This window comes from Coturnix japonica, chromosome 2, assembly GCF_001577835.2.
Source record: "Coturnix japonica isolate 7356 chromosome 2, Coturnix japonica 2.1, whole genome shotgun sequence".
In the NCBI taxonomy this organism is placed as follows: domain Eukaryota; kingdom Metazoa; phylum Chordata; class Aves; order Galliformes; family Phasianidae; genus Coturnix; species Coturnix japonica.
The window spans coordinates 110,043,207-110,068,526 of NC_029517.1; the positions used below are offsets into that span (position 1 = coordinate 110,043,207).

Consider the following 25,320-nt stretch of genomic DNA (forward strand, 5'->3'; position numbering starts at 1 on the left):
AGGTAAAAGCAGTCATTCGCTCACATCATCTGGTTAACTAACAGCACAGTTGAGCTTTAGTTTTTCACTGCTTGGTAATTCTTCACAATACATCAGTGTTATAGTCTGCATGAGAAGCTGCTCTGGGTAGCCTGGTCTGGTGGCTGGCGACCCCACACATAGCAGGGGGGTTGAAGCCAGGTGATCAACCCAGGCCATTCTATGATTCAGAACTGTACATACTGCAGAACGACAGGGAAAGAGGGAGCCCTTTGCACTGTGAGCTATGCCCACAATTTGCTGGTTTCTAAGAACTAGGAAAGTCACAGGAGATTTGAGGTGAGCCCCAGCAGGAGGTTTGGCACATGTCACAGCTGCTTCCTAAACTGCATTTTATTGTTTTTTTTTTTTTTTACTTATTTTCAAGCACGTGAAGCAGTGATTCAGTCTTGAAAGGTCAGTGCACAACAACCATCTCCCATTAGGCCGGATGAGCAATACTTGACAAACCTGCTTTAATTGCGATCAAGCAGCTAGCAGCACGTGATGGCCATCCTCAGTGCTCCCACTGAACAACTGCAGCAGCTGTGATTTCTTCTGGATGAGCAGCACTAATCTGTGTGGGTCAGAGAGCAGAAGCGTTTTGTCTCCACTGCATTAACGCAAATGTCTCTTCAGTTTCAGATGAAGCTGGTAGGAAATAATATCATAAAGTCTAGAACAAGCTAACTTGTCAGCAGGGATACTTAGATCCATTTGAAACCCAAGACACACTTCCTGTGTGCAGACAGGAGATTCACTGGATCAGAGAAGCATCCAATTTTAACCTGCTGACAAGTCTGTGGGATCAGCAGTAACATTAGGACAAAACCAAGTGGCTTCCCGTGCAATTAAGGTGAATCACATAATGGCTTTCTTCCTCATTTTCAGAGCAGAGGTAATGCAATACCTCTCCTCTAAGATACAAAGTGGGGACAAATTCCTTCTTTTGGAGAGCGCTTTGACGACTCTTGAGTCACAGGAGAGCTCAGCACAACACAGCGAGTACTTACGATCCCCACAGAGCTCTTAAAAAGGATAAAAGAGGTAAAGGTTTCCATGAGGACTGTGCTGAATGCCACAGAACACATGAAACTACTGCTGCCAAAGGCTTAACAAATGGCTGTCCAGAACATACCAACTTTACTTAATATAGATGAGACTCAACCAGTGATGGGAGCTGACCTGTGCAAAGCGGCAAACATTCAGCTGAAATGCAGAAAAGAATTGCTAGGAGGAAATATACCCCAACCTGGTATTCCATGCAGAGAGTGTCTCTTACAGCACTCTTCCTTTCCATGGTGGTTCATGGCTGTGGACTGTTTATTTCTATTGTGACGCTCATAAAACAACAAAAGCCGCCACCGAACCACAGAAATCAAAACCTACACACCACAAAACCCACAGCTAAAATGGCAGCAACTTCAGAGCTGAAGTCTTCAGAATTCTTCTGCGTTATTTTACTGAACACGGGAAAACAAAAACCTGTAAAACATCTATAGAAATTCCCTTTGTTATTGGTTCCACTACTAGAAATGTGGGTGTCTGGCAGAGCAATCACTATAGCTTCATAGCTATATCCCTCTCAACAAAGGATGTGGATAGACACATCAAACTGTGGTTTAATGAAGATGTGCATTTGGGGCAGGCATATCCACCAAACAGTAGCTGTCCACATCCCTTTCCTCTGCAACTATGAAACCCCAAAGCAACAAAGAGATGCTCAACACAGGAAGACGAGGACAGCAGTGTACTGAAAAACAGGCTGTGGGCTGCTCCCTCCCACTGCTGTCCGGTGCAGCTTTATGAGTTACTGATGTGCTTCCTTCCTTAAGCTGGTTCAATGGGACTATTATTACTGACAGGAACAGTGGGAAAGGTATGAAGTGGGTGTTTTACAGGGACTCATTCTTGATTCAACAGTCAGCATGTGAATTAATTTAGGAACACAGAAATCAGAAGCAGGAATAGCGTGAGAAGCCTGAGAGTGCCTCAGAGGAACAGAAATCCCACAAGATTATTACATTTAGGAAGCAATAGAAGAAAATGAAAGCCCAATGAGATTCACCTGGGTACAATGTAGTAAGTCTAAAACAAACTAAAAAGACAGCTGTACCTTACTGGCTGAGCTTTCAAAGCGATCGCTTTCAGAGTAACTTAGATGTGGAATCCCCACTAAAGGAGAGACACGGACCTGGCTGAGGAACATCCAGAGAAGGGCTACAAAAATGATCCATGGAATGGAACACCTCTCCTGTGAGGACAGGGTGAGAGAGTTGGGGCTGTTCAGCAAGGAGAAGCCTGACACGAGCCAGCAGCAGCATTTCAATATCCAAGGGGAGCTACAGGAAAGAACAGAACAGACTCCTCAGCAGACAGAGCAAAGGGAAATGGCTTAAGCTCAAAGAGGGCAGATGTAGGTTGGATATGAGGAAAAAACAAAATCTTCTACAGTGAGGGCGGTGAGGCACTGACACAGGTTGCCCAGAGATGCGGTGGATGCCCCATCCTGGAGACTTTTATAGCAAGGCTGGATAAGGTCCCAGGCAACTTGGTCTATGGGGTGTCCCTGTTCACTGCAGGGGAGCTGGACTAGATGACCTATAGAGGTCCCTTCCAACTCTACAGATTCTAAGATCCTATGATTCGGTAATTTTTCTGGTGTATTGTTACAACATTCTCATTTATCTTTATGCAAACAGAGGTCAAACCAAAAGCTGAAAAGCTGTAGGAAGTCATTCATCTCTTTCTAGCAGCATTTTCACCCTTTCGCCAGGCAAGGCACTGAACGCTTTTTCTACAGTGGAAAAAAGAAGAAAGACAGGTGTTTTGACCATAGTTTTATTCCACCAGGAAGGTTTATACAGTTCTGCATGAAGGTCATTGTATGCACAGCCTGAAGTACAAAGCTCCCTTTGAAAACTCCAGCACAAAGACACTGCATATTAACGACGTTAAACAACAACGTGGGTGGTATGGGGGAAAAAAAATATATTAAAACAAAACAGCATTCTTCCTATTGGAAAAGCAGAATAAAACAAGGCACTTTCAGTAAATAAGTGAAGAACAGAAACAAGCTGTATCAAATATTCCACAAAGCTGACCCAGAGCGCTGTAACAAAACTCTGCAGTAATGAACAAGTAAAATACAAAAAGGCACTACATAATCCTCTCCCTGCGACTCCTTTCTCAACCAATTAGCCAACGGAACTTGGCACAATGGAGTCTTAGTTATAAAGTGCATCTCCTGTCTCAATACGTCTTGAAAAATAGGCTATAGAACATACGTAGCAATATTCCAACATGTACAATACATCGAAACAAAAATACACCGCAACTAGATTCAATCTAGTCATGAATTGTGCAGAAAAAAATATGGCTTCTTTACAGTCTTTCAGTTATCTCCTTATAATCTGAAATAGTTTTAAGCAAACATGAACGCATTAGCAAGGTGATAAGAGGTAGTGTTCCAAGTAAAAGGCAAACTTGCTGATTTTACTGTTACATGGGTAACGTAGCAAAGGTATCCCAGGTTTTAAAAGCAGCATTATCCAACTAAAAGTGTTATATTATGCCATCTTGGGATGAAAATACACAGTGTTTTGGGGGTCTCATCTTAGTTCCTTCAGCAAAAATGACCATTTCTTCAACATACATAAAAAAAATGTGACATTATAATGTTGTTTCATAACTAGTTTTTCTCTTGGAACTGTACATTTTCCTATTGCATTGCATTAAAATTTCCTGACAAATATTCTCCAAGTTCAGACTTTAAAAACAACATATGCTACGCTCTTATTAAATGTAAGATGAGTCCATCCTAAGTCCAGCGTTCATCAGTTTATGGCTATAAGAACATGAAAACACAAATACCAAACTGAAGAACACATCAAATGCGTCACGTCAGTGGCACCATACCGCTGTGACACAGCAAACCGTGTCACGTTTAACAAGTTCTGTGTGTTTGGTGATGTAAAGTTGTTGTCACTCTGCTAGGAAAGTCAGCCAAGTTGTGGATGTGTACTATCTAAATTTTAGCTGATCTTAGCCCTTAGGAGACTTTAAATATATTAAATATAGAAAGGCTAAATAAAAACTGAAATGAAAGCAGCACTGGGTATATTTCTTATGTTAATGATTTATAAGGATTCATGTAAACATTCGATATGTGCATTCTTGCTCTTGGCTGTAAATTCCTTACAGCTTCTGGATGCCCCTGCCCAGAGAATACGTCCCAAACAGGAAACTTTCCTAGATAACAGCAGCTGCTACTGATCTATTCCTCTTCATCAGCCGTATATGCTACTTCAGCAACTTCAATTTCTGGTACAGAAGTTTCAGGCAAAGAGCCACTCCAGCACGCTGTGTGATGGTTCTCTTTATCTGAGCTGCAACAACAGATCAATAAGCTTTGTCACATGGAAACTAATATGATTCTCTGTAGTCACGTTATGCCCACAAACCACTCAACATTTACAAAAGCTTGTCTAACTTATCACTTACTCAACATCTAAAACGAGCTATCCTGAGGGCTTTCTGAAACACAGGAGAGCTACAGAGAGGTGCAAATAAAGCACCAAACTCCTCAGCTGTGCAGAATTTACGCGAGACCATTTGAAAACATGCTTCAAGAAATGTATATATTTTAAGTAAAGTAATAGTACTTACCAGCTGTCCTCACCCAGGGTACCCTGGTCTGCTTCTACCGCAGAAGATTCCACCTCACCACTGCACTCACTTTCTTCTCCTGACATCTGGCGAATCATTTTTCCTGAAGATAAATCCCTACAAGGAAGAACAAAGCATCATCAACCTGTTTGTAATAAATATTAATCAGGGAAAGACAGTTTGTTTTATTTTAAACCTACTGGCTCCTGGGAACATATCAACCTTACTCATAACATGCTCCATATTCTTTTATTACTACAAAGATGCGGGGCTTGCACTGGACAGTTATTCAGACAGGTTACACTAAGTTCAATCCTCTTGTATCACAATTTAGTAGCTTTATAAAATAATCCAAGTCCTGGAGAAGCAACAGTGACTTCAGATATGGAATTAGAAGCAGATGATCTAGGCCACATCATAGTATCATAGTCTCGTGTGGGCTGGAAGGGACCTTAGAGATCATCGAATCCAATCCCTGGGATTCGAGCCTCTGTGTAGCAGAGCGGCACTTCTACCACTTGTGCCACAGGGGAGATTCGAATCCAGGGCCTCTGGTGTTGCAAAGCGGCACTTCTACCACTGCGCCACCGGGACACACTTGCTTCAATGGCAGAAGGACATCTAAATTGCTAGATACAAGATAATCTGAGCAATATCTTCTCCATTAAAGAGACAGGTAGTAATTTCTTTTCCTCACAGCAAGGCAAGATGGTGGTCCAATCAGTCTGGCTAAAAATCAAACGATGGTCACGTGATATTACCTAAAGAAACTACATTTGTTTCCAAAGTATTTCTGCATGCAGAAAACATATAAATTTAGGGTTGAAATCAGTCACTTGAATCAGAAAGGCTCGTGAATGATTTTGGGTTGAGGATAATTCTCCTGTATTCATCTCGTTTTAAAGTTCCTTTAATTACTATTATTTTTGTAGTTTTAACCTTAGTTTTAAGTAGTACTTAAACTTCATTAGTACTCATCGAATCTATTGAATTATTGGCCTACCTGCAGCCAAATCCAGAATGGTAAGTAGAGGTCTACTAGTCTAATATTTTATCCAGCTGCTCACCTCCTACTTCACAAACATTTTAGGCACCTTAGCATTGAGATTGTAAGGATAGAAAATGTCTAACTGTCGTTGGTCTACTAGATAAAAATTCCACTTCAAAAGGCAAAAGTAACATCATACATCATTCCCATCAGCCAAACAGTATTTCTTGGATAAAGTCACCACATTACTTGGTAATTTCACAACCAAAAATCACAGGAGTTACTTCCAATTAAGATTTCAGCTACTACTTGGCTGACTTTCAAAAGCCTTACAGCGTCTTGAACACAGACATGGTGCATCTGTGTTAAAAAGGAAATAAAAATATCTATCTTTAGGGAAAGCACTGAAGAGTTGTTCCTCATACCTTCTGATTTTACGTTTAGTCATACAGAATTTCTTACCATGCTGTTTCAGCCAAATACAAGCTATTTAATTTTTGTTAGTTAATTCAGCATTTATGGCAGTAGTAAGTCATAATTTACTTGATAAACAGGAAAGACATCTTTCAAACACAGTTAATTGCCTTCAGGAACGGTATTACAAACTGAATGTAGTATTTGGGTCAGAATTCTCAACAAACCACAGCAATTCCACTTAAATTGTTTTCCAAATCCAGCCTACAAAAATATATATTCCAAAATGCAGTTGGTTAGTCAGCTTGGATACTCTACAATCAGCAAAGCAAGCAGGATTAATGTAACTTCCTAAGGGTCTGTGGGGACGTGCTCCTTTCCTAAGGAAGCTCCACAAAGACAGACTCAGTCAGCCTAGCAGGATGCTGAATATTAACACCTCTCTGCCTGTTGCCAAACATAGCGGATGAGTACCATAAAGTCTTACTGTGAAACTCAACCATATTTTTTTTCTTTAAAGGGACAATCTTCAGTGCCATCTAAAAGCTACACGCAGCAACATGCCAGGCAGCTCAGAACAAAGTTAGGAATTATTATAGACACCACTGCTTGATTGTGATGCTCTGTTATTGAGTACAGGAGGAGTTTTACAACTCATCTCCACTACGGCATTTCACGTATCTGCCATTTCAAAAGCACAAGAGAACCTTCACCTTATCTTTACAAGATTTCAAGGATTAAGGAACATAAACCCAGCGACTTTAAAAGGACAACATGGGTCAATGCTTTCTCACTTATCGGTATGAAATAACAGCTTTTAGCCAGAGAAAGATTACTGAAAATACTGCCTCGTGTGCGGCTGTGGGAAAATTGTTTTCAGGAAGACATTTAAAGCCAGTTCTTCTAAACCACCTAATAAGAATGCTTTCATGTGAGGAAACTACTAACAGGACCATAATTTCTACATACCTAATTCTTCTTTCGATAGCATCTATATGAAGTTGTTTTTCACTTAGTAATTTCTTCAGTGATTCCACCTCCCTTTGTTTTTCAAGCAGTTCTTTTTGGAGACGGTAATTTGTTTCCTCCAGAGTTTCACAGAAAGCCTAAGAGAGATTTAAGAACATCAATTTAACTTTAGCGGAATGCCTTTATTGATTCTTCTTTTAGAAATCTCCAACTGTAACAGAATTGTATCTGCTTCTCTTTGTATTGATTACCATAAAGAGCTACATATAAAAAAGAATTAGGTTTGGGTTTAATGTTAAACATGCCACTTGGCTTTGAAGAATGAATTTACTGTACCAAACTGTACACCCTGGCCAATGTGACAGTGAGCAATCCCAAGACTTAACATGAAGAGCTAACATCTAGTGCAATAATCATTGAACGCAGGAAGCAACCCAAGTGCTGGCACTGAGCCTGCTGGCCAATTACTGGTAAAAGCAAGCCTACCAACAGTCATGTGCAGTTCTCTTTTAATAATTTACACATTCTTGCTAAATAAGAAAACCCACTTAGGAGGCTATCTTGGATGACATTATATGAAACTAACCACTAATTTCTGGAATTCATTGAATATAAACATCTTAAATGAGCTCGGTTAAGAATGCTGCTAAGACACCGCATTGCTAACATTTCAAAACTGGCTACAAACATTGAAGAACAGAATCTTCTTAGTTATCCAACAGCACAATAATTACACAATCCAAACAAGTGCCCTGTTATTCAATTCCATAACACTAACATTACTAATGATTTTTTTTTTTTTTTACAATGAGTTTTAATTTGTTTTATTGACAAATTTCCTTGGATGACAGATGTTTAAGACCAATCATCAGCTGAGTCACAGCTCTGTTCACACCTGCTGGAGCTGAGAACACACTGCTCACCATTCAACCTTAATACAGGATTTTACCCCTGTGGCAACCATTTCAGCTGAGCAGTACTCCTGTTCCATCAGCCAAACTGGATAAATCCTAGTGTATTTTGTAAAAGCACTGAGGGCTGCTGTAGTCTAATTGAAAGCTGGCCATTATTTCCTTAAGAATTTTGTTTTATTATTTCTACCTTTATGTTCCAGCAAATTTCCTTATTCACAGAAAAACTCAATATATCCTACAGATTTGTGAATGTTTTCATTGTTCCATGAGAGTGAAAAAGCTCAACCTTAGAACCTCAAAACTCAACTCTTAGAACCTCAATTCTAGCTGCAATCTATGTATCAGCTCCCTGAAGGAAGTAAATCACCATTCACAACTGAATAAAGTGAACGTCAACATATTTCAAAGGATGCCGTAACAGCAGGAAGGTGAACTAAAACTGAGACAAACCTACTGGGGAACTGTGTGAGGTATCGTGTTCTGTCAAGAGCTGGACACCTGGAGTCTGGTGCAGATTTGATACCCAGGCGGGTATTCTCTGTAATCTCTCAAAAGACAACTCCAGCCATTCTGTAATAAGATGTGCCAACCCCATAGAGGCCAGGATTTCATGACAGATATATCTGATAAATTTACCTAAATGTTTCAGAAACAAAAACGCAGCAGCACATCTATTTGAGCAGCATGCTAAAATTTCTATGCTAGAAGAATATCTCTGACACTTAACCAATGTATCACAGAATCACAGGGCTTAGAAGGGACCTCAAGGGACTGAGTCCAACCCCCCTGCAACAGGAGGTACCCTACAAGATTGGTGTCCAGGAGGTCATTTCAAACCTTAATGGTTCTATGATTTTATATTTTTACATTATAAAGTAAGAAAACCAAAAATAAGTTCTTGACACACTTGATTTAGCTACCCATACCAGTGAAATAGACATGGAACCCAAACAGACTGCAGCTCACAGCACTACTGTGTTCACAAGCATATTGAAAAGCTGTGATCTTAACAAACGACTTGACGCTCTCAGCTATCTGCAAGCACACCACTTTTAGCATTCTTGATTACACTCCTTGTTACTTTTCATAGTAAGAATATTTTACAGCAAAGCTTGAAGTTTATTCTGTACGCATTGTGACAACGTGTAGAGCAAACCTTCAAAAAACCTCTCTCTGTATGCAGAAACAAACTACATTCAGTAGTGGCCTTTAAAAAAAGCACCTGCTGCTTATAAATGCAAAAAGGAAGAGACTGTATCTATGTGCAGGGATTAAGTGTAGTCGTCAAAGTTTATTAGCATGTACCAATTATCAACAGATTCCAGAGCTTTTCCATTGAGAAAGAATGGAAGTGAAAATGTTTCATTTGGAACACACCAGCAGACTTTCCAATATTGTATGAATTACTGCTTCCTGTATTGCTTAAAAAAATACAATATAGTACTTACCCTGCTCTCTTCTAGACTGTCAAAAGGACCTGGAGGGTCATCCAGACAAAGAAATTCTCTCACTGCAATGCTTAACCAAATAAAGTAGAATGCATTACTTAATGTACAAAAATACACTTCAAGACATGAGGGTAGTATTTCTTCAAGGTTGCATGTTTAGATCCTTACATTACTCTCAAGTAACTGTTCATTAACACTGCTTTGAATGTCTCATCTCTATGTGTTACTGAGGGAAATTATCTGAAACAAAACTGAAGAACACAAGTTCTCAAACAAAAGGTAGTATTCCATTTAAAACACCTTCTTTTTTCATTCAAACCTTCAGAATATATCCTTATGATATTATATCCCTATTAATAACCAAGCAATTTATTAGCAATTCTGTGCCTTCACTCACTACTGACAAATCCTTAAACAATCTCCTATTGCAATGAAGGAAAAAAAAACCCCACATAAGTAAAATCAGATCTGAACTAATTTCCTGTCTCTTCCCCTCCCACCTAAGAATTCCTGTCTCCACACTCACTTTCACCTCATCAGCCTTTATACCAACCTGGAAAATTCCTGCTATGATAATGATCCATTCCTTTCTCCACTTAATCTCTGTGATAGACGCTATAAAATTTTCCTGTTTTGAGCCCTCTCTGCTGTACTATATAAACTCATGATGTGTACAGCCTCTATCTGTACTACTACAACCGTTTCTTCCACATAAATAACACAAGTATTTGACAACTTAAACTAATATTATCACTTTGACTAGCTTAAGAAGTGATAGATGCTAACAAGTCATTAAATTTGTTAAACGTTTAGAAAAATAACTGCAAACCAAATGAAGCTATTCAGCCATGTAAAGCACTTTTACAAGGAAGAGACTTTTTTTTCTTTCTGTCCAAATAGTTTAATCTGCCCGGCTGAAGTGACTCTTTCTCAAACACGATGCTCAAATCCATTTCTTAATGGTTGAATTATTCTTTTCATAAAGATGAAAGTTGTGCTGAATGGACTCACATATGGCTAATGCAGAGGAATTCGTTATATGGAAGCACTTCTGCTCATTATTTCTCGAGTATTTTCATCCTTGATCACATAATTCAGTTCAGACCCTTAAAAACATTTCTGCTTTTCGCTAGCAATTTCATTTTGAAGTGCAATAGTAAAACAAAAGAACACACAGTAATGCTTGTGCACGAGAAAGGAAGTATTTAGAAGAGTAAACCTGCAAAAACATTTGATTTACAGCCTACTTAGAAAAAGGCCATATCCACTTTTTGTTCTCCCTGCTGCTGCTAGCAGAACATTATATTTTTAGATTGCTTCAAAAACATCTGGAATGCTGTAGATTCACCATTTAATATAAGGAAGTCAAGAAACTTAAAGCCAGAGGTGAACACACCTTAAGATCACTGGAAATGTTTTGCTTCTTTTAATAAAATACCAATCTGATGGAATAAATATTCTCTTACAGTTTAGCTACACTCCAAGAGCATGTTTTGATCCCATTTTCCCCTCTATGCGTTTCCTCCTTTCATTTATCAGAAACAAATGCCGCCCTTAGAGTGGCAATTCAAAGAAATCTTTTACACTGTGTAATGGAGGTAGTTGTTATTTATTTCTTCCTAGGACACTTAGCCAGCTGACGCCCTTCTCAATAGAGGCAGCAATGCACCAGCACAAAAAAGGACAGGAAAGGCAGCACTGCACAAGAGATCCACGACAAGACTGAGCTCTACAGTTGAGTTCCTCACTTTCAAGCTTCCTTACAGGGTTAAGGCAGAGAGGAGCTATATCATTTATAAAGCCTGATGATACTTTTGTTTAGCAGCTAAAGCTTCTTTCTCCCACTCTGTGGTTAATACAGTATTTTCTTCGACGCATTAAAATCTTTTGGTGGATTTCAATTTGATCTTATACTGAATCTTCAATTTTAAATATTACTACATCTAGTTTCTAGTTAATCATGTGCAATTCCCTTCTTCTGCTTATGATTAAAGTGTGACTAACAGGGCACCAAATGATTCACATAATGACCAAATACACACACAAATAAAATGTTGACAAAATTCTGTACTTTGTCAGAAGTGCTTTAGTACTTCTAAAGTACTAAAGTCAGGGGCAAATTCTAATCACATACCAGTTTGCAATATCTTTGTGAGCTACGAGGTTCTGGAGGAATGCTTGTAGTCCCAGCTGTCTGTCTTCCAAGAAATCAGGATTATAGTTATCCTTGAACCACCGCTTTGGTGGAAGGGCCAACCGAAATCCTGGAAACATATCCTTTAGCTGAAATAGAAGACAAAGACAAATGAAGAAAACCAAGAAAAAAGTCTTGAAGAAATATCGAATCTGATGATGGTATTGACTTTGCTCAGAATTACAATTCTTTCCGTCTTTTGAAAAGTTCAAGCACTAGGTACATCTTACAGCAATAAGTAAACTGAAATTATACATAATGTAAGTTAAGGATACATTTCTACCACATGTTGCATTGCCCTTGGCAATTAAATGACCACTTAAATTTACTGTGTAAGAGTAGGATTAAAAAACACTGCTTTGCTATTTGAAGTATTTGAAATGGTGAACGTACAAGAAGTAATAGATGAGTAAGTGTATCAGTGGTGCTAATAAACCGCACAGGGATAGCAAGTACTACATAAAGAAAATACAGAAAGCTCACTACAGACCTTTGACGGCAACTCATCCTTTTTGAAGGCTAAAAGAATAAATGATGATGCACACATGGGATACTCCTGATAAGAAATATTAAATATACATGGATGCCATTCAAATCTTATTACTGCCATGCAAAAATTTTGGCTTATTTAAATATTGATGACATATATTCAATGTCAGAAAGACAAAGAATATTTACATGAATTGAAAAAATGAAACATGCAAATGAATGGATGCTGAAAATTCTATAATGATTGGCCAGCCCAAGGACACTGGTTTATCTGATTTTCTAATACACATTAAGATCAGAAACATTAAAGCTTTAACCGAAAGCAATTTCAAGATGCCTCTTCTTAGAAGAGATGCTCGAGACACAAAAACACAAATAGGATTAATCATAAAGAGAAAAAAAAAACAAACAGGTTTTTACAGAAATAACTTCCCTTCAATTGAAGGAACAAATTTAATCTTTTTGTGAAGACAAGATCAAGCACATCTCCACCAGAGATACACAGGTATATACAACAAATACATTCATACAGATGTACTAGTGATAGGAATTCCAGAATCTGCCTTGAAAACAATTTAGCACTCCATGTTTCAGTAGCTGCAAGATAAATCTTCAGTGAGACTCTTGATTCCTCCATGGAAATAACTCTGAACTTCCTGGCATTAAGTTTAATAATTTTAGTTAACTTTCAGGAACTCTTGGAAAAAGCTCCAGGGTAGCTGATTTTAAAAGAGATACCGCATTCCAGCTTCAACCTCTCTCTACAGCTCAAAGGAATAATCACATTAATTTGTCACATCTGCACACTTAAGTACCATTTCATAGCACCGGAATGGTGTTTTCGGTTTGACTTGATCACAAATATTGCATTATGATAACTACTGGTTTTATCTAGTTTCTTATTTATCACATGATTTATCAAAGCCTTACTCCTTATTTGTGCATTTAAATCTTGAAGCCTTCCTCCTTGCTTACTGAATTTCACCTATCAGGTGTTATAGTTTTAATTTTATCTTTGGTCATCTAGAGTTCCTTTATCTCTTACCAAGTTATCATTAATACTGTACACGTATCTTTTACGCTCTGCAACCCCTCTTAACTAACAAAATACTGAACACGACTCAAAAACAATAACAAAAGGACTTCCTGCCTTATCCCAGTTGTAGATAAACTCTCACTTCTGGAAAAAATTTTCAACCTGATGGATTTCTGCTTAATGACTTCATTTGTCTACAAATCTACATTGATCTGTAGATCACATCATTTATTTCTAAGGAAAAAGTTACGTCTATCCACAGATTACTCCTTCTGTGAATGAATACAGTATGAGAAAGCCAGCAGCTGTCAGCAGACCAACTTTCAAAGGCATGGTCCTGTTCTTTCTTGAATGCTACTTGGATGCACCAGGAAAACCCATGCGTCAGACAAGTTTTGCTGACTGATTGCTTGCTTGTATTCAGTGTTTTTTAGATGTCTTTCCCCTGCATCATCATGTGATAGCTCATGTATCACATGAGGTAGTATCTCAGGGAAAATTACTTAACTTGGTCTATTCTTAGCTCAGCAGCTCTGCAGGCAGAGTAATAAATGGTGTAATTTTTTCCCCACTAACTTCTGGCATAGTAGAGTACTTTCCCCTTACTTTTCTAACCCACTAGGTGTTCTTAACGTACTCATCTAGTCAGATGTTACTATTTGCTCCTAATCTCTCCAGACCTTTCAGACTAAAGCAAGAGATTATTTCTGTCTTCGCCTTATCATCATTTACTATTTGCTTTCCATAGTTTACTCTCAAGTCATGGATTTGGATTCTTCTGCCTCCTTCCCTTACTTCTAGCTGACTCTAAGACTTGCAGAAGTTTATTCATGGGATTCTGCAACAGCTCATCCTGCACTTCAACAGTTTTAAAACTTATCTGTTTCATTCATAAAACAACACTTAATGGTTTTGACCTTTCACTCTATTTTATTAGCTGCTGTGTACTAAAAGTATTTCAGAAACTAGCAGAAGATATGGCAAAAACACTTTCTAGGATACTATTTTACTTTCCTATTTCTCTGAGAAATCAGGGCAAAGAATGCCTAAGTTCACTAGCTGCTTCTTACAGTCAGTTGAGTTGCATTCATTCAGTCTACAACTTCATCTACATAAATCCCTATTCTTACCTTTTCCCCATTTCTAGCCACTGCTGAAATTCATCCCTCAGTTTAGTTTGGAGTTGTGAATAAGCACATGACTGACACATACAAGATGAACTGCTCTCTTCTCTTTACCTTGTCTTCTTGAATAGTCATTTCCCCCAGTTAATAGTTCAGACCATGATTCATAGTGACTAATTACTCAATTCGTCTGACATTTAACGCCATACTTCTAATATAGTCTCAGGGGATTAATAATTTATAATTAATAATTCCCGCATAAATATTTAATTTATGACACAGAATTAATTAAAACACAGAAACTTCTTCAGAAAAGAAGTCTCTGAACTAATCTATATTCAGCAATATATGGTCGTTTTAGATTCCACTCATGTTCTAAAAGTAGCTTGAAAGATGTCCAAATAAGTAAAACCAAGAGCCTGGACTGTGTGAGTTCAAATCCACATTGAGAATTTCAAAACAAAGTTCTTAGGTGATTAGGCTCAGTATTTACAGTAGGCTTCCAGTATTTACAAAGCTCCAGTTTTATCAGTCTGCATAGAACTTGTTGCACAAAAGAAGAATAAATCATTTATTGGACTGTTCCTGCAAAGGTATTTAAGCATGTAGTTCCATTTCCACACAGAGGACACAACTACTGAGTTAAGTTCCTTCATCAGATTGATCAGGAGTACAACACAATGTACTCTAACAGTCTGAGATGAAAAAAAATCTTTATACTAGATGTAGTTAATTCATATGCATAATATTTGCATGCTACTGTTTTCCATTAAGACAGTACGTATTATGTGCACTGAAGCAGCAAAGAAAAAAGTGACAGAAAGAAAATGAAATGGGGAGTAGGACTGAGGCAAGTTAGCTAAGATCTCCCTCTGTATACTTCTTACCTTGTCATTGAGCCTGGAAAAGTCAGTGTACCGTCTGAAAACCACCCAACTTTCCTCTGGACTTCTTTTAACCAATATTTTGTATACCTGGGTGGAAGAATAGGGAGTATTAGATGAACATGCAGAACTTCACAACTTACTGGCTGGTAGTAGCTGGAATCATCCTCTATTCCTTAATGGAAAAGGTAGAACTATTGGATTAAAAAAAAGAGTTCAGTATAAACAGCGTAAGTAACTTTCAGAACTTAAGGAACAAGTTTCCATAATTGTACTTTTAACTACTTCTGTCTGTAACAATGGACTCAGTAGGTCACGTTGATGGTTGGACTTAGTGATCCTGAAGGTCTTTTCCAACCCACCTAATTCTGTTTCTAGTTCTGTAGGTTCTTGTCATAAAATGTTCTTTTTTATCATTCTATAAACATATTTTTCTTGTTGCAGTCCCAACACGTAATATAACCACAAAGCCTCCCAACTTCTGTGCAGCAGAAAGACTTCACTTTTTAAAAAAGAAAATATTACATTCAACTGCATGGAGTTATACAAGCTACAGACAATTATAGTAGAAAAAAAATAAATGAAAGCAATTTCTGAGCAAGTACTTCTCTTATCTACTTTTAAACACTGAACTCTACTTTCAAGAGGCAGCACCTGTGGACAGCTCTGCCTACAGTAGAAGCAGTATTTTGGTCATGACCAAAGTGCTGTTAGCTTGTAAATCCATTCTGCAAGACATGTCTGCAAAGCAAGTCTTAAAACATAATTCCTTCTTGCTTCTCCTGTGCTTACCCCAATGTCTCAGCTTTCTTTTCATAGCAAGAATATAAACAAACTTTTATTACGTAAGAGTTTGATGAAGAATAACCGCTATATAGAATTGTGAAGACTTCTGGTACACAGCAGAGCACCAGAACAAGCAGCTTTGCACAGCTTTTCTGATTTATAGAATGTTCAACTAAAAGTTCTGCAAGTATATTGCTTATAAACACAAACACACATATATACGTGTGTGGCTTCCAAGTAAATAACAGACAACTGAGATAAAAATTCAGCTTGTGATTACCAAAGTAAAGTAAAATATTACTTAAGCAATAACTCTTTAGTTGATTCAGCACCTCAAATTATTTCTAGCCGACTTAAAGATAAAAAAGAAGAGGGTAGCAAGACCCCAGGACTGCCATGCCAGCACGAGACCAACCGCTCACAGTGTGTCCTTCAGTCCCCCAGCAAACAACAATAAAAACCATAATAAACCCAACAACAAAAAAAAAGCCACGGTAACAACAACAAACAACTTTAACAAAGCAATCTCCTCTCACTTGTGGTTTTGATTTAATTTCCTCCACTGTCTTCCATCTCATTGATTTTTGCATTACAGAAGCAACCAAAATTTCTAGCACTAATTACTGACTGGTTTTAATACACAATAGCAAGCTCATTTTCAACATGCAACCGAAAACAAAGTTAATTACGTACTTTCAGAAATAACAACACAGCAACACAAGAGAACTATGGAAGGCCAAAAACACATTCAAGGAGTTTAACCACAGAGAACGTTTCATTTGTTCTGTAGCTCAGGAATTCTAAGAAGACAATGACAACTTTGACTACTTAATTTCAGTGCACCTGATCCTGTGTGAACACTGGACTCTGCCTCAGCGTATTTTTTAGGTCTTACAATCAGTTTAACAATACAACCTGCTGCTTCAGTTTTGAAGGCCCTGTTTAAAAGGAATTTTAATCTATATATGGCAAACATTTGGCTCTTCTCCTATGCTACCACGCATGTAGATGTTAGAAGCTGAACTTATGGCAAGTCAAGCTATCATCCTCAAGCAATTATAAAATCCATGCTACTTAAAATATTTGCTAAAATAAATTGATGATTTTACTAGTACTTGAGGAATCAGTTGATGTTCTGTCAGCAGACATTCCATGGTATATCTTGATCTGATATTTTTAGGACAGAAGAGATTTCCACTAATTAGAAACTAACAGCCTAGCAAAACAAGAAGCTGTAAACTGTATTTGTGCTTCAATGCAAATAAGATCATGAAATGAAATTATTCATTACAAATGCAAGACTAAATTTTGAGATATTTAACTACTCAGAACTTTCACAAGAAATTAAAACTTTCTAAGGGTTTCTGACTTCTCCAGCAGGTATTCTTGGTACCTGAAGTAGAATGAATCACTTCTACTCCATGTACAGAGTCTAAGAAAATCACATAATCACAGGAACTGGAAGAGACCTCAAAAGATCACTGACTCCACCCCACAAGCTACAGCAGGTACCTTACAGCAGGTTGCACACATAGGTCTCGAATATTTCCAAAGAAGGAGACTCCACAACCTCTTTGGGCAGCCTGTCCAGTGCTTTAGCACCCTTACTGTAAAGAAGTTCTTCCACATGTTCATATGGAACTTCCTATGTTCAAGTTTTAGGACATTGCTATCCACCACTGAGAAGAGTCTGGGCCTCACCCATTTGCTTCCCACCTTCCTATAGATATTTATAAACACTTATCAGATCCTCTGTCAGTCTTCTTTTCCCCAGGCTGAACAGACCCAGGTTACTCAGCCTTTCCTGAGGAGATGCTCCAGGCCCTTAATCATCTTTGTGGCCCATTGCAGGACTCCTCTAGAGGCCATCTTTTTTGAACTGGAGAGCCTAGTACAAGTAGTCCACAGAGCAGAGCAGACAGGGAAGATCACCCCCCTTGACTGGCTGCCCATGATGTTTTTTAATGCACCCCAGGACACCATTTGCCCTCCTGGCCACTGGGACACATTGCTGGCTTATGGTACCCACCAGGAGACCCCAGTTCTTCTCCTCAGAGCTCATCTCCAGCAGGTCAGCCCCTAACCTGTACTGATGTGTGTGGTTATTGAAAACTGTTTCTGACTCTCAGTTTTCCCACCTGTATAATGGGAGCGACATTTTCCTGTCAGGCTGAGGGGCTCTGAAGCATGACCAGTATTTGGTACAGTGCTCCAACATCCCTGCAAGATTAACTAGTGAAAGAGAACACAAACTACAGTCAATATATTATCGTTACAGAACACACTATATGATTCCAAAAAACTTACAGTGAATTTCGCCCTTTCCTCCATCACCTCATAACCCAGTATTGTAGGTGTGGATGGCCGATCTTCCCAGCTCCTGGAATCTGTATTCTGCTCTATTTCTTCTACAGGCTGAGTACAGTACTCTATTGATGTATCCAGACCTGTAAACTTAGTCCTAACAAGTGGACTGCTACAAGCAGATGACGTAGATCCAGTCTGGTCAGGCATGCTCATCTTTTTAAAGCTACCAACTGTAGAATCCTCTGGCTGTCCCTTCGAGGAACTGGAACTTGTTGAGATGCTTCCAAAAGAAGAACGTCTTTGGTTTCTGTTTGTAAAGCTGGATGATGAACTTCCAACAGGAATAGGAACAGGAACATATGGTGTTGCCATCCTTCATGGAAAAAAAACCACCTGTTTGCAGTCCAAGAGTTTAAGGTTCATTCAGTGTACAGCCCATGATGTCTCTTCTTTTCAAGAACAGTATCTGTAATGAAGGACAGAAAATAGCATTTTAGCTTATTTTTTTAAGTGAAAACAACAGCAAGATACTGCTTTAGAAAAACCTGTATCAGTGCCGGGATGGAGCAGTACTGATGGTTAAATGTTTTCACAACGAATTTGGCCACATATAAAATACTGCTTCATCTCTATTGTTTGAGGGACTGATATTCAGGAGTTTTCTGCCTTTCACAGCTATTAAAATAAAATAGTAGAAAGTGAAAAGTACAACTATGAAAGAGAAATCTTTACCATGTCAGTGGGATTTTGTTTTTTGAAAAGGCCATCGACTTTTAGTACAAACAGAATTGTTTCTGTACGATGCCCGTGAACCACACATCCATATCATATTCATGACACGAATCAGATTGAAACACACTAAACAACTTCAGTGAAGAAAACGATTTGCACATCACATGTATATTCACTGACTATGATGTGTTTGTTCTTAAACCAACTGCTGCATGTAATCTCAGACATTTTTAACAGTTAACAAGGTTCATTTTTCTGTAGCCTTAATTACAGCAGTTAAGTTTTACAAGCATGTACCTCAAAAATAGTGTTGTAATGTTAGTTTTCTATTTCAGGAGACTAAAGAAGAAACAGATTCAAGCAAAGAAAATGAATCAAAAGTTTTACGTTGGTCCACGAGAAAAGCATTGTAAAGTAGAATAATTATTTAGTGTACATTTATGTACATTTCTATATAAAGTTTTTGGCAGTCTCCAACTGCCAAAAGAAGCATATAATCTCATTCCAAAAGAAGCGTCCTTGCAAGATGCAAATGAGCTGCTATCTCTTGGGATTAACAGTTGTGTCACACCCATCTCGCCCAGGAACACACCAATCACAAAGCTGCAGGCTGCTGGGAAATGGGAAGCTGTCAGCCTGATTCACATCATAGAGACAATCAGTCATTTACTGAAGCAAAAACCAACTGAGTTTTTTAATTGCTGGAGCGATGTCACGTTTTCATTCTTGTTTTACATAAATATTAGAGAACATAAGAAATAAATGAATACAGACTGAATCAGTACCAACAAGACAGACTAAAAAAAAATGCTCAGTGAAAAGTTGACACGCTCTGTATGTCTGAAAGCTGAGAAAACAAGACCAAAAGGAGCAGTTTCAAACTGGGATCAACACACAAAAGTCTCCCTGCCCTTCCATGGAAGGAAATGTCAGTGTCACAAAACTCTGCCGAGTTACTTTGCTGGCCAAGAACTTCATTTGAACAACCCAGCAGATTCTATTGCAGCACAGCCTTGCGCTTCGTTGTGTGACTTCACTCCTCATATCAGATAGCTGATGAAGCAAGTCACACCTGTCTTGGAGACAAGATGTTCTCCTGTAGCTAAACTAAGATACAAATCTGTTCTGCCCACATGTATCCCAGTAAGCAAATCTGACTTCTGCCTCAATGTAACTCTGTAATGATTTCTAAGTGAGGCATAAATATTGTATAAATATTGTATAAATATCAAAACATGAAGTCTTCTCAGGAAGATGATATTCTCTGGAGTTAGCGTGCCTAAAATACCAAACAAAGCAATACCTGGCTGCAGTACATGTTACTAGCAGGAGGAACTGAAAGCATCCCCTAGTTTCTGGGATCTGTGGGATTAAATCCCTATGAACAGAAGAACCCAGGTGAGCTGAAGGTTTGCAACAAATCAAAGGATCTGTAAATAATGATACAAAAGTAATACAGCCTTCTGCCAGCCAAAAGCTTGTTATTTGGAACTCCCTTCAATGCACACTTGTTACTGAGAAGCTTAGCATGAATGGAGCTGTAGTACAAAGCACTTGGTGTAAAGAATCCAACATCTATTCCACATACGGTTCAGCAACTTTTATTTCAGGCTGGCTATAATTTGGTAGCACTGACTGAACATTTATTATCAGCTGGAGTCTGCACCCAAGCTGCACTTTTTGTTTTAGGTTTCTCATGTACACCTAAAGGCCCTTCCAAACTGTAAGTCAATGCACATTAAACGGTGTTGATCACAGTATCTGCTTCTAAAAGACATTCAAGCTAATGCGGTAAACACAGCAAACACACCCACAGATAAATAAGTGATACTAGCAGCGTCTCACTCATTCCTGATCTCTGAAGAGTAACAGAACAGTATTCTCCGAGCAATGGAAGCATCAAGTGAGCTAAGGGCGTGCTATACCATTCAAACCAATGTATTTTGTCAAGAAAACAGGAAAAGAAACATACTGAGATATTACACCAGAACTTACCATACTGATAAATACATAGTTATATGTAAGTTCATCTTAAACTGCAGAGTTACTGGTCTCCAGACATACACAATATTTGCTATGAGCTTCACCAGGATTTAAAATCGCATTAATTTGCTCTTCATAAAGGTTAAATCTTGGAGAGAAGAAGTACCCTGAAATGAGGGTCACAACCTTAGGCCTTCAGTCTTTCTGTGTGTCCAGAAGCTCATCATCACTTTGCGTAATAAAAGGAACAGAAAGGAATCTCAGAAAATATTTTACACAAACCAGAGAGCTCCTTCCTCACATTGCTGAGGCAAGGAGGGAAGATTTAGATGCAGGCTGCTACTTTCATGCTTCACAGCGGCCTGGTCTCATGTCACTGCATTAAACCAGTAGAACATTGCACCACACTAAGTTCCAGATCAGTGGTGACACCTGAAACCAACCAATTCTTTCTTGTATAAGTACTTACTTTATTTTTGAATAAGAAATTTGTTCCCTGCTTGCAACCCACACTTGGTTCCCACAGTTTGATTCTCAGCTGCAAGTTTAAGAAGGAAACAAAGATAACTTCTGCTGGACTGAATTGCTAAACCTGAGACAGGATAAGACAAGAGTCCTGGGAATCACACTGCCACATGCTGCAATACAGGATGACACCAACTTACCTGTTATTTGCAACAGGCACCTCTCTTTTTGCAGGCAAAGGAAACAGGCTGTAATAGAACCACTCTGCAAAAGGGTTTGCGTCCAATTTGAAGCAACTGCGATTCCAAACCCTTTTAAGCTAATGGTTTTTAGGCTCAGGGAGAAACAAGTAAGCCATTTGATTCAAGGATAACAGATTATAAACAGAACGATCCTTATTTAACACTTGTAATTGGATTTAGGATACTTTCAGCTATGCAATACTACCTGTGCGCTGGCTGCATTCAGAACACCTCTGCTTGGGCAATGGAGTCAGCGTGATCTTCGCTGCTTCAGATGTAAACACTATAATGGAACGCTTGCTTAAGAACCAGTGGAAACGCTAAAGAAACAATGCTGGTTTAGGTTTTCTTAATTGTTTCCACACCGACAGAAATTTCGTGCCCACTTTTACTCAGCTGCCTGCATATCACCTGTTGACAAGCTGAAAGCCCCATGTACAACACCTGCCACATACACGTGCTTATCACAACCCCACAGTTCCCCACCGAAGCTGAGGAGCCCCCATCACTACATGAGAGCTAACTGCAGGCAGCCCCTGTCCCCCAACAACCCAATCACAGAATCACAGAATGACCCGGGTTGGAAGGGACCTCAAGGATCATGTAGTTCCAACCCCCCTGCCTGGCAGGGCCACCAAACATACACCTTTACTAGATCAGGTTGCCCAGGGCCCCGTCCAACCTGGTCTTGAACACCTCCAAGGACGGGGCATCCACAACCTCCCTGGGCAGCCTGTTCCAGGGCCTAACCACTCTCCTAGTGAAGAACTTCCCCGTAACATCCAACCTAAATCTTCCCTCTTTTAACTTAAAACCATTTCCCCGTGTCCTGCTATTGTCAGCCCTTTCAAAGAGTTTACTCCCCTCCTGGGAGTAAGTTCCCTTCAGGTATTGAAAGGCTGCAATGAGGTCACCCAACACACGAATCGTTCGCGCTGCCCACCTTCCAAACGTGATGGATCCGGAACGGATCGCAGCACTCACCACACAGCGACAACACAGTCCGAGCGCAGCTCGGCTCACGTTCCTCACGCGGTGACTCCGCTCTCGCCCCGCGCCGAGGGCAGCGCTCGGCACAACGGCCGCGGCTCGCGAACGACCCGCCCCGTAGCTCCGCCGGGCGGCTTTACGTAACTTAAGGACTCGCTGAGGAGGGCAGCGGCCCCAGGCCACGCGTTAACCCTTCCGAAAGCGGGGCCCGGCCGGCGCCGCGCTCCGGCAAACCCTGAGCGCTGCGGGAGCGCCGCCGCCTACACCCACACGGCGCCCCCAGCCGGCGGGGTGTGCGCAGCCGCCCCAGCTCAGGTGCGCGGGGGCGGCCGTGCCCGGCGCTGCTCCGCGGGACGGCAGACGGGCTCTGCTGGGCTCTGCTGCCCACCACCACCGCCATCAACTCCCGCTACCGGCCGCTCCCAACCCCGCTCACCTGCTCCGCCGCCCCGCTCGCTTCCCTCCGCCGCCCCACAGCTGGGGCTGCCCCTCCCCTCTCTGCCGCTCCGCCCCGCCGCTCCGCGCTGCCACCAGGGCTGGGGCGGGGCCTGGGGCGCTACCTGCGGTTCGGCGGCGGGAGGGACTGACTACACGGACCGGCGTGCTCCGCAACGGGGCGCGGCCTGCGCTTCCGGCACGCACCGCGGGGCTGCTTCCGTCTCCCGGGGCAACCTGTGCCACCCCCTCACCGCTTCTTCTGAGGAGAAGAAAGTTCAACTAAAATCCAACTTGAATCTCCCCTGTGCAACTTCATGCTATTCCCTCTCGTCCTATTGCTGTTACGTGGGAGAAGAGGCCACAGAATCACAGAATGACCTGGGTTGGAAGGGACCTCAAGGATGCATGTAGTTCCAACCCCCCTGCCTGGCAGGGCCACCAAACATACACCTTTACTAGATCAGGTTCCCAGGGCCCCGTCCAACCTGGTCTTGAACACCTCCAAGGACGGGGCATCCACAACCTCCCTGGGCAGCCTGTTCCAGGGCCTAACCACTCTCCTAGTGAAGAACTTCCCCTAACATCTAACCTAAATCTTCCCTCTTTCAACTTAAAACTATTTCCCCAAGTTACCACAAGCTCCTTTCATGCCGCTCTAGAGAGTGATAAGGTCACCCCTGAACAGCCCTAGTTCCCTCAGCCACTCCTCATAAAACTTGTGCTTGAGACCCTTCACAACCTTGTTGCCCTTCTCTGAACACGCTCCAGGGCCTCAGTGTCTTTCTTGTAGTGATGGGCCCAAAATAGAGCATGGTACTTGAGATCAGCCTCACCAGTCTAAGCACAGGTCCTTGTTTCTGCTGCCTACGATACTTCTGATACAAGCCAGGATGCCACTGTTCTGCTTGCAACCTGGGCACACACTGCTGCCTCATGTTCAGCCAGCTGTCAACTAACACCTCCAGATCCTTTCCCTCTGTCCAGCCCCTCTGCCCCAATCTGTAGCATTGCATGGCTTTGTTGTGACCAAAGTGCAGGACCTGGCACTTGGTCTTGCTGAACCTCATACAACTGGCCTCAGCCCATCAATCCAGCCTATCCAGATCCCTCTCTAGAGTCTTCCTACCCTCAGGCAGATCAGCACTTCCTCCCAACTTGCGTGTCACCTGCAAATTTACTATGGGGCACACTCAGTTCTCTCATCCAGATCATCACTAAAAACATTAAACCTGACTGGCTCAGGACTGGTCCAAGGCTTCTAGGAAGCAGTGCACCTCTCCTGAGATTCTGCACACCTTATTTGTGCTGTTTTGGGGTACAAAAATAGTGCAGCAAAGCTCGTCTGGTGAGATGAGTTGATCTTTGACTGCAAAATGTTGCACAGTCCTGCTGTATTACTACCTCAGCATCTACTGGTTGGGGAACTACTGTTACCACTGGTATGCTGGATTTATATTCCACAGATTTATTTTTATGTTGTAATTTTTGTTTGTTTGTTTTCTCTCTTTCACATTGGACTGTTTGGAATTTATTTGGAACTTAGACTTTTAATGGATGTCATACTTTCAAGTAATTTCCTCAGATTTCAGGCTAGCTAGCATTCATCATTAGTGGAATTAACAGACTCGGAAAACATTTGTGAATGACTGGTGCAGAAACCATGCTGCAAGGAACATTTTTTGAACTAATTTCCCACTTATATTCCCAATTCTATCTTAAGTATGTAGTACTCAACAGGGATAATACACTGGAATTTTTGAAATGCATTACATAACATCCAGGGAGAGTTAATCAGTTGCATTTTGAAAATGGGCATTGCTGAACCTGATATACTCAGTATTTCACTATCATGTGCTAAACTTTGTCCCCCCAAGATGATATCCCCTAACTTAGAGCAGTGGAAGAGAAGAAGCTGCTAAAAAACAAGTAAATTCTAACTTCCACTTGCTTAGAACACTTTCTCTCCTATAGCAATCTTATGGAGCATTAGAACACTTGCTTATATTCCATTATTTAATTAACAATACTGAAGTCAGTTCTCCTTATGGCTCTGTTGATCATGCCGGAGTGCTATCCCAAATCCTTTGAAGAGGATGGGGGTATTTTTCATCACAGTGAGTAGGTGTAGGAAGGAGTGAGGCTGCATTTCTTTGGCTATTTGGAAATTCCACCGAAGTCAGTGGCATTTCTGGCTGCTGAGGAATGTGGCCTCGGCACCTTCACATCACAAG

At 40.4% G+C, this 25,320-nt stretch overlaps 1 protein-coding gene across 4 annotated transcripts; it reads right to left on the reverse strand.

Annotated features, from left to right (window-relative positions):
* Positions 1-2,843: 2,843 nt before the first annotated feature.
* SNX16 (sorting nexin 16) lies at positions 2,844-23,205 on the reverse strand. 4 transcript variants are annotated; one of them, XM_015855885.2, is made up of 9 exons: positions 23,088-23,196; positions 21,867-21,944; positions 18,240-18,705; positions 15,150-15,236; positions 11,554-11,702; positions 9,420-9,489; positions 7,058-7,194; positions 4,687-4,803; positions 4,289-4,406 (listed from the first exon to the last, which is right to left on the reverse strand). In XM_015855885.2, the coding sequence occupies exons 3-9, from the start codon at positions 18,609-18,611 to the stop codon at positions 4,295-4,297; spliced, it is 1,044 nt and encodes a 347-aa protein (XP_015711371.1). In that variant the 5' UTR covers positions 18,612-18,705; positions 21,867-21,944; positions 23,088-23,196; the 3' UTR covers positions 4,289-4,294. The 4 variants fall into 4 exon arrangements, with proteins under 4 accessions (XP_015711369.1, XP_015711370.1, XP_015711371.1 ...); XM_015855883.2 differs by lacking the exon at positions 21,867-21,944 and having other exon boundaries at positions 2,844-4,406; positions 23,088-23,205; XM_015855884.2 differs by lacking the exons at positions 21,867-21,944; positions 23,088-23,196 and adding an exon at positions 22,605-22,887 and having other exon boundaries at positions 2,852-4,406.
* Positions 23,206-25,320: the final 2,115 nt, after the last annotated feature.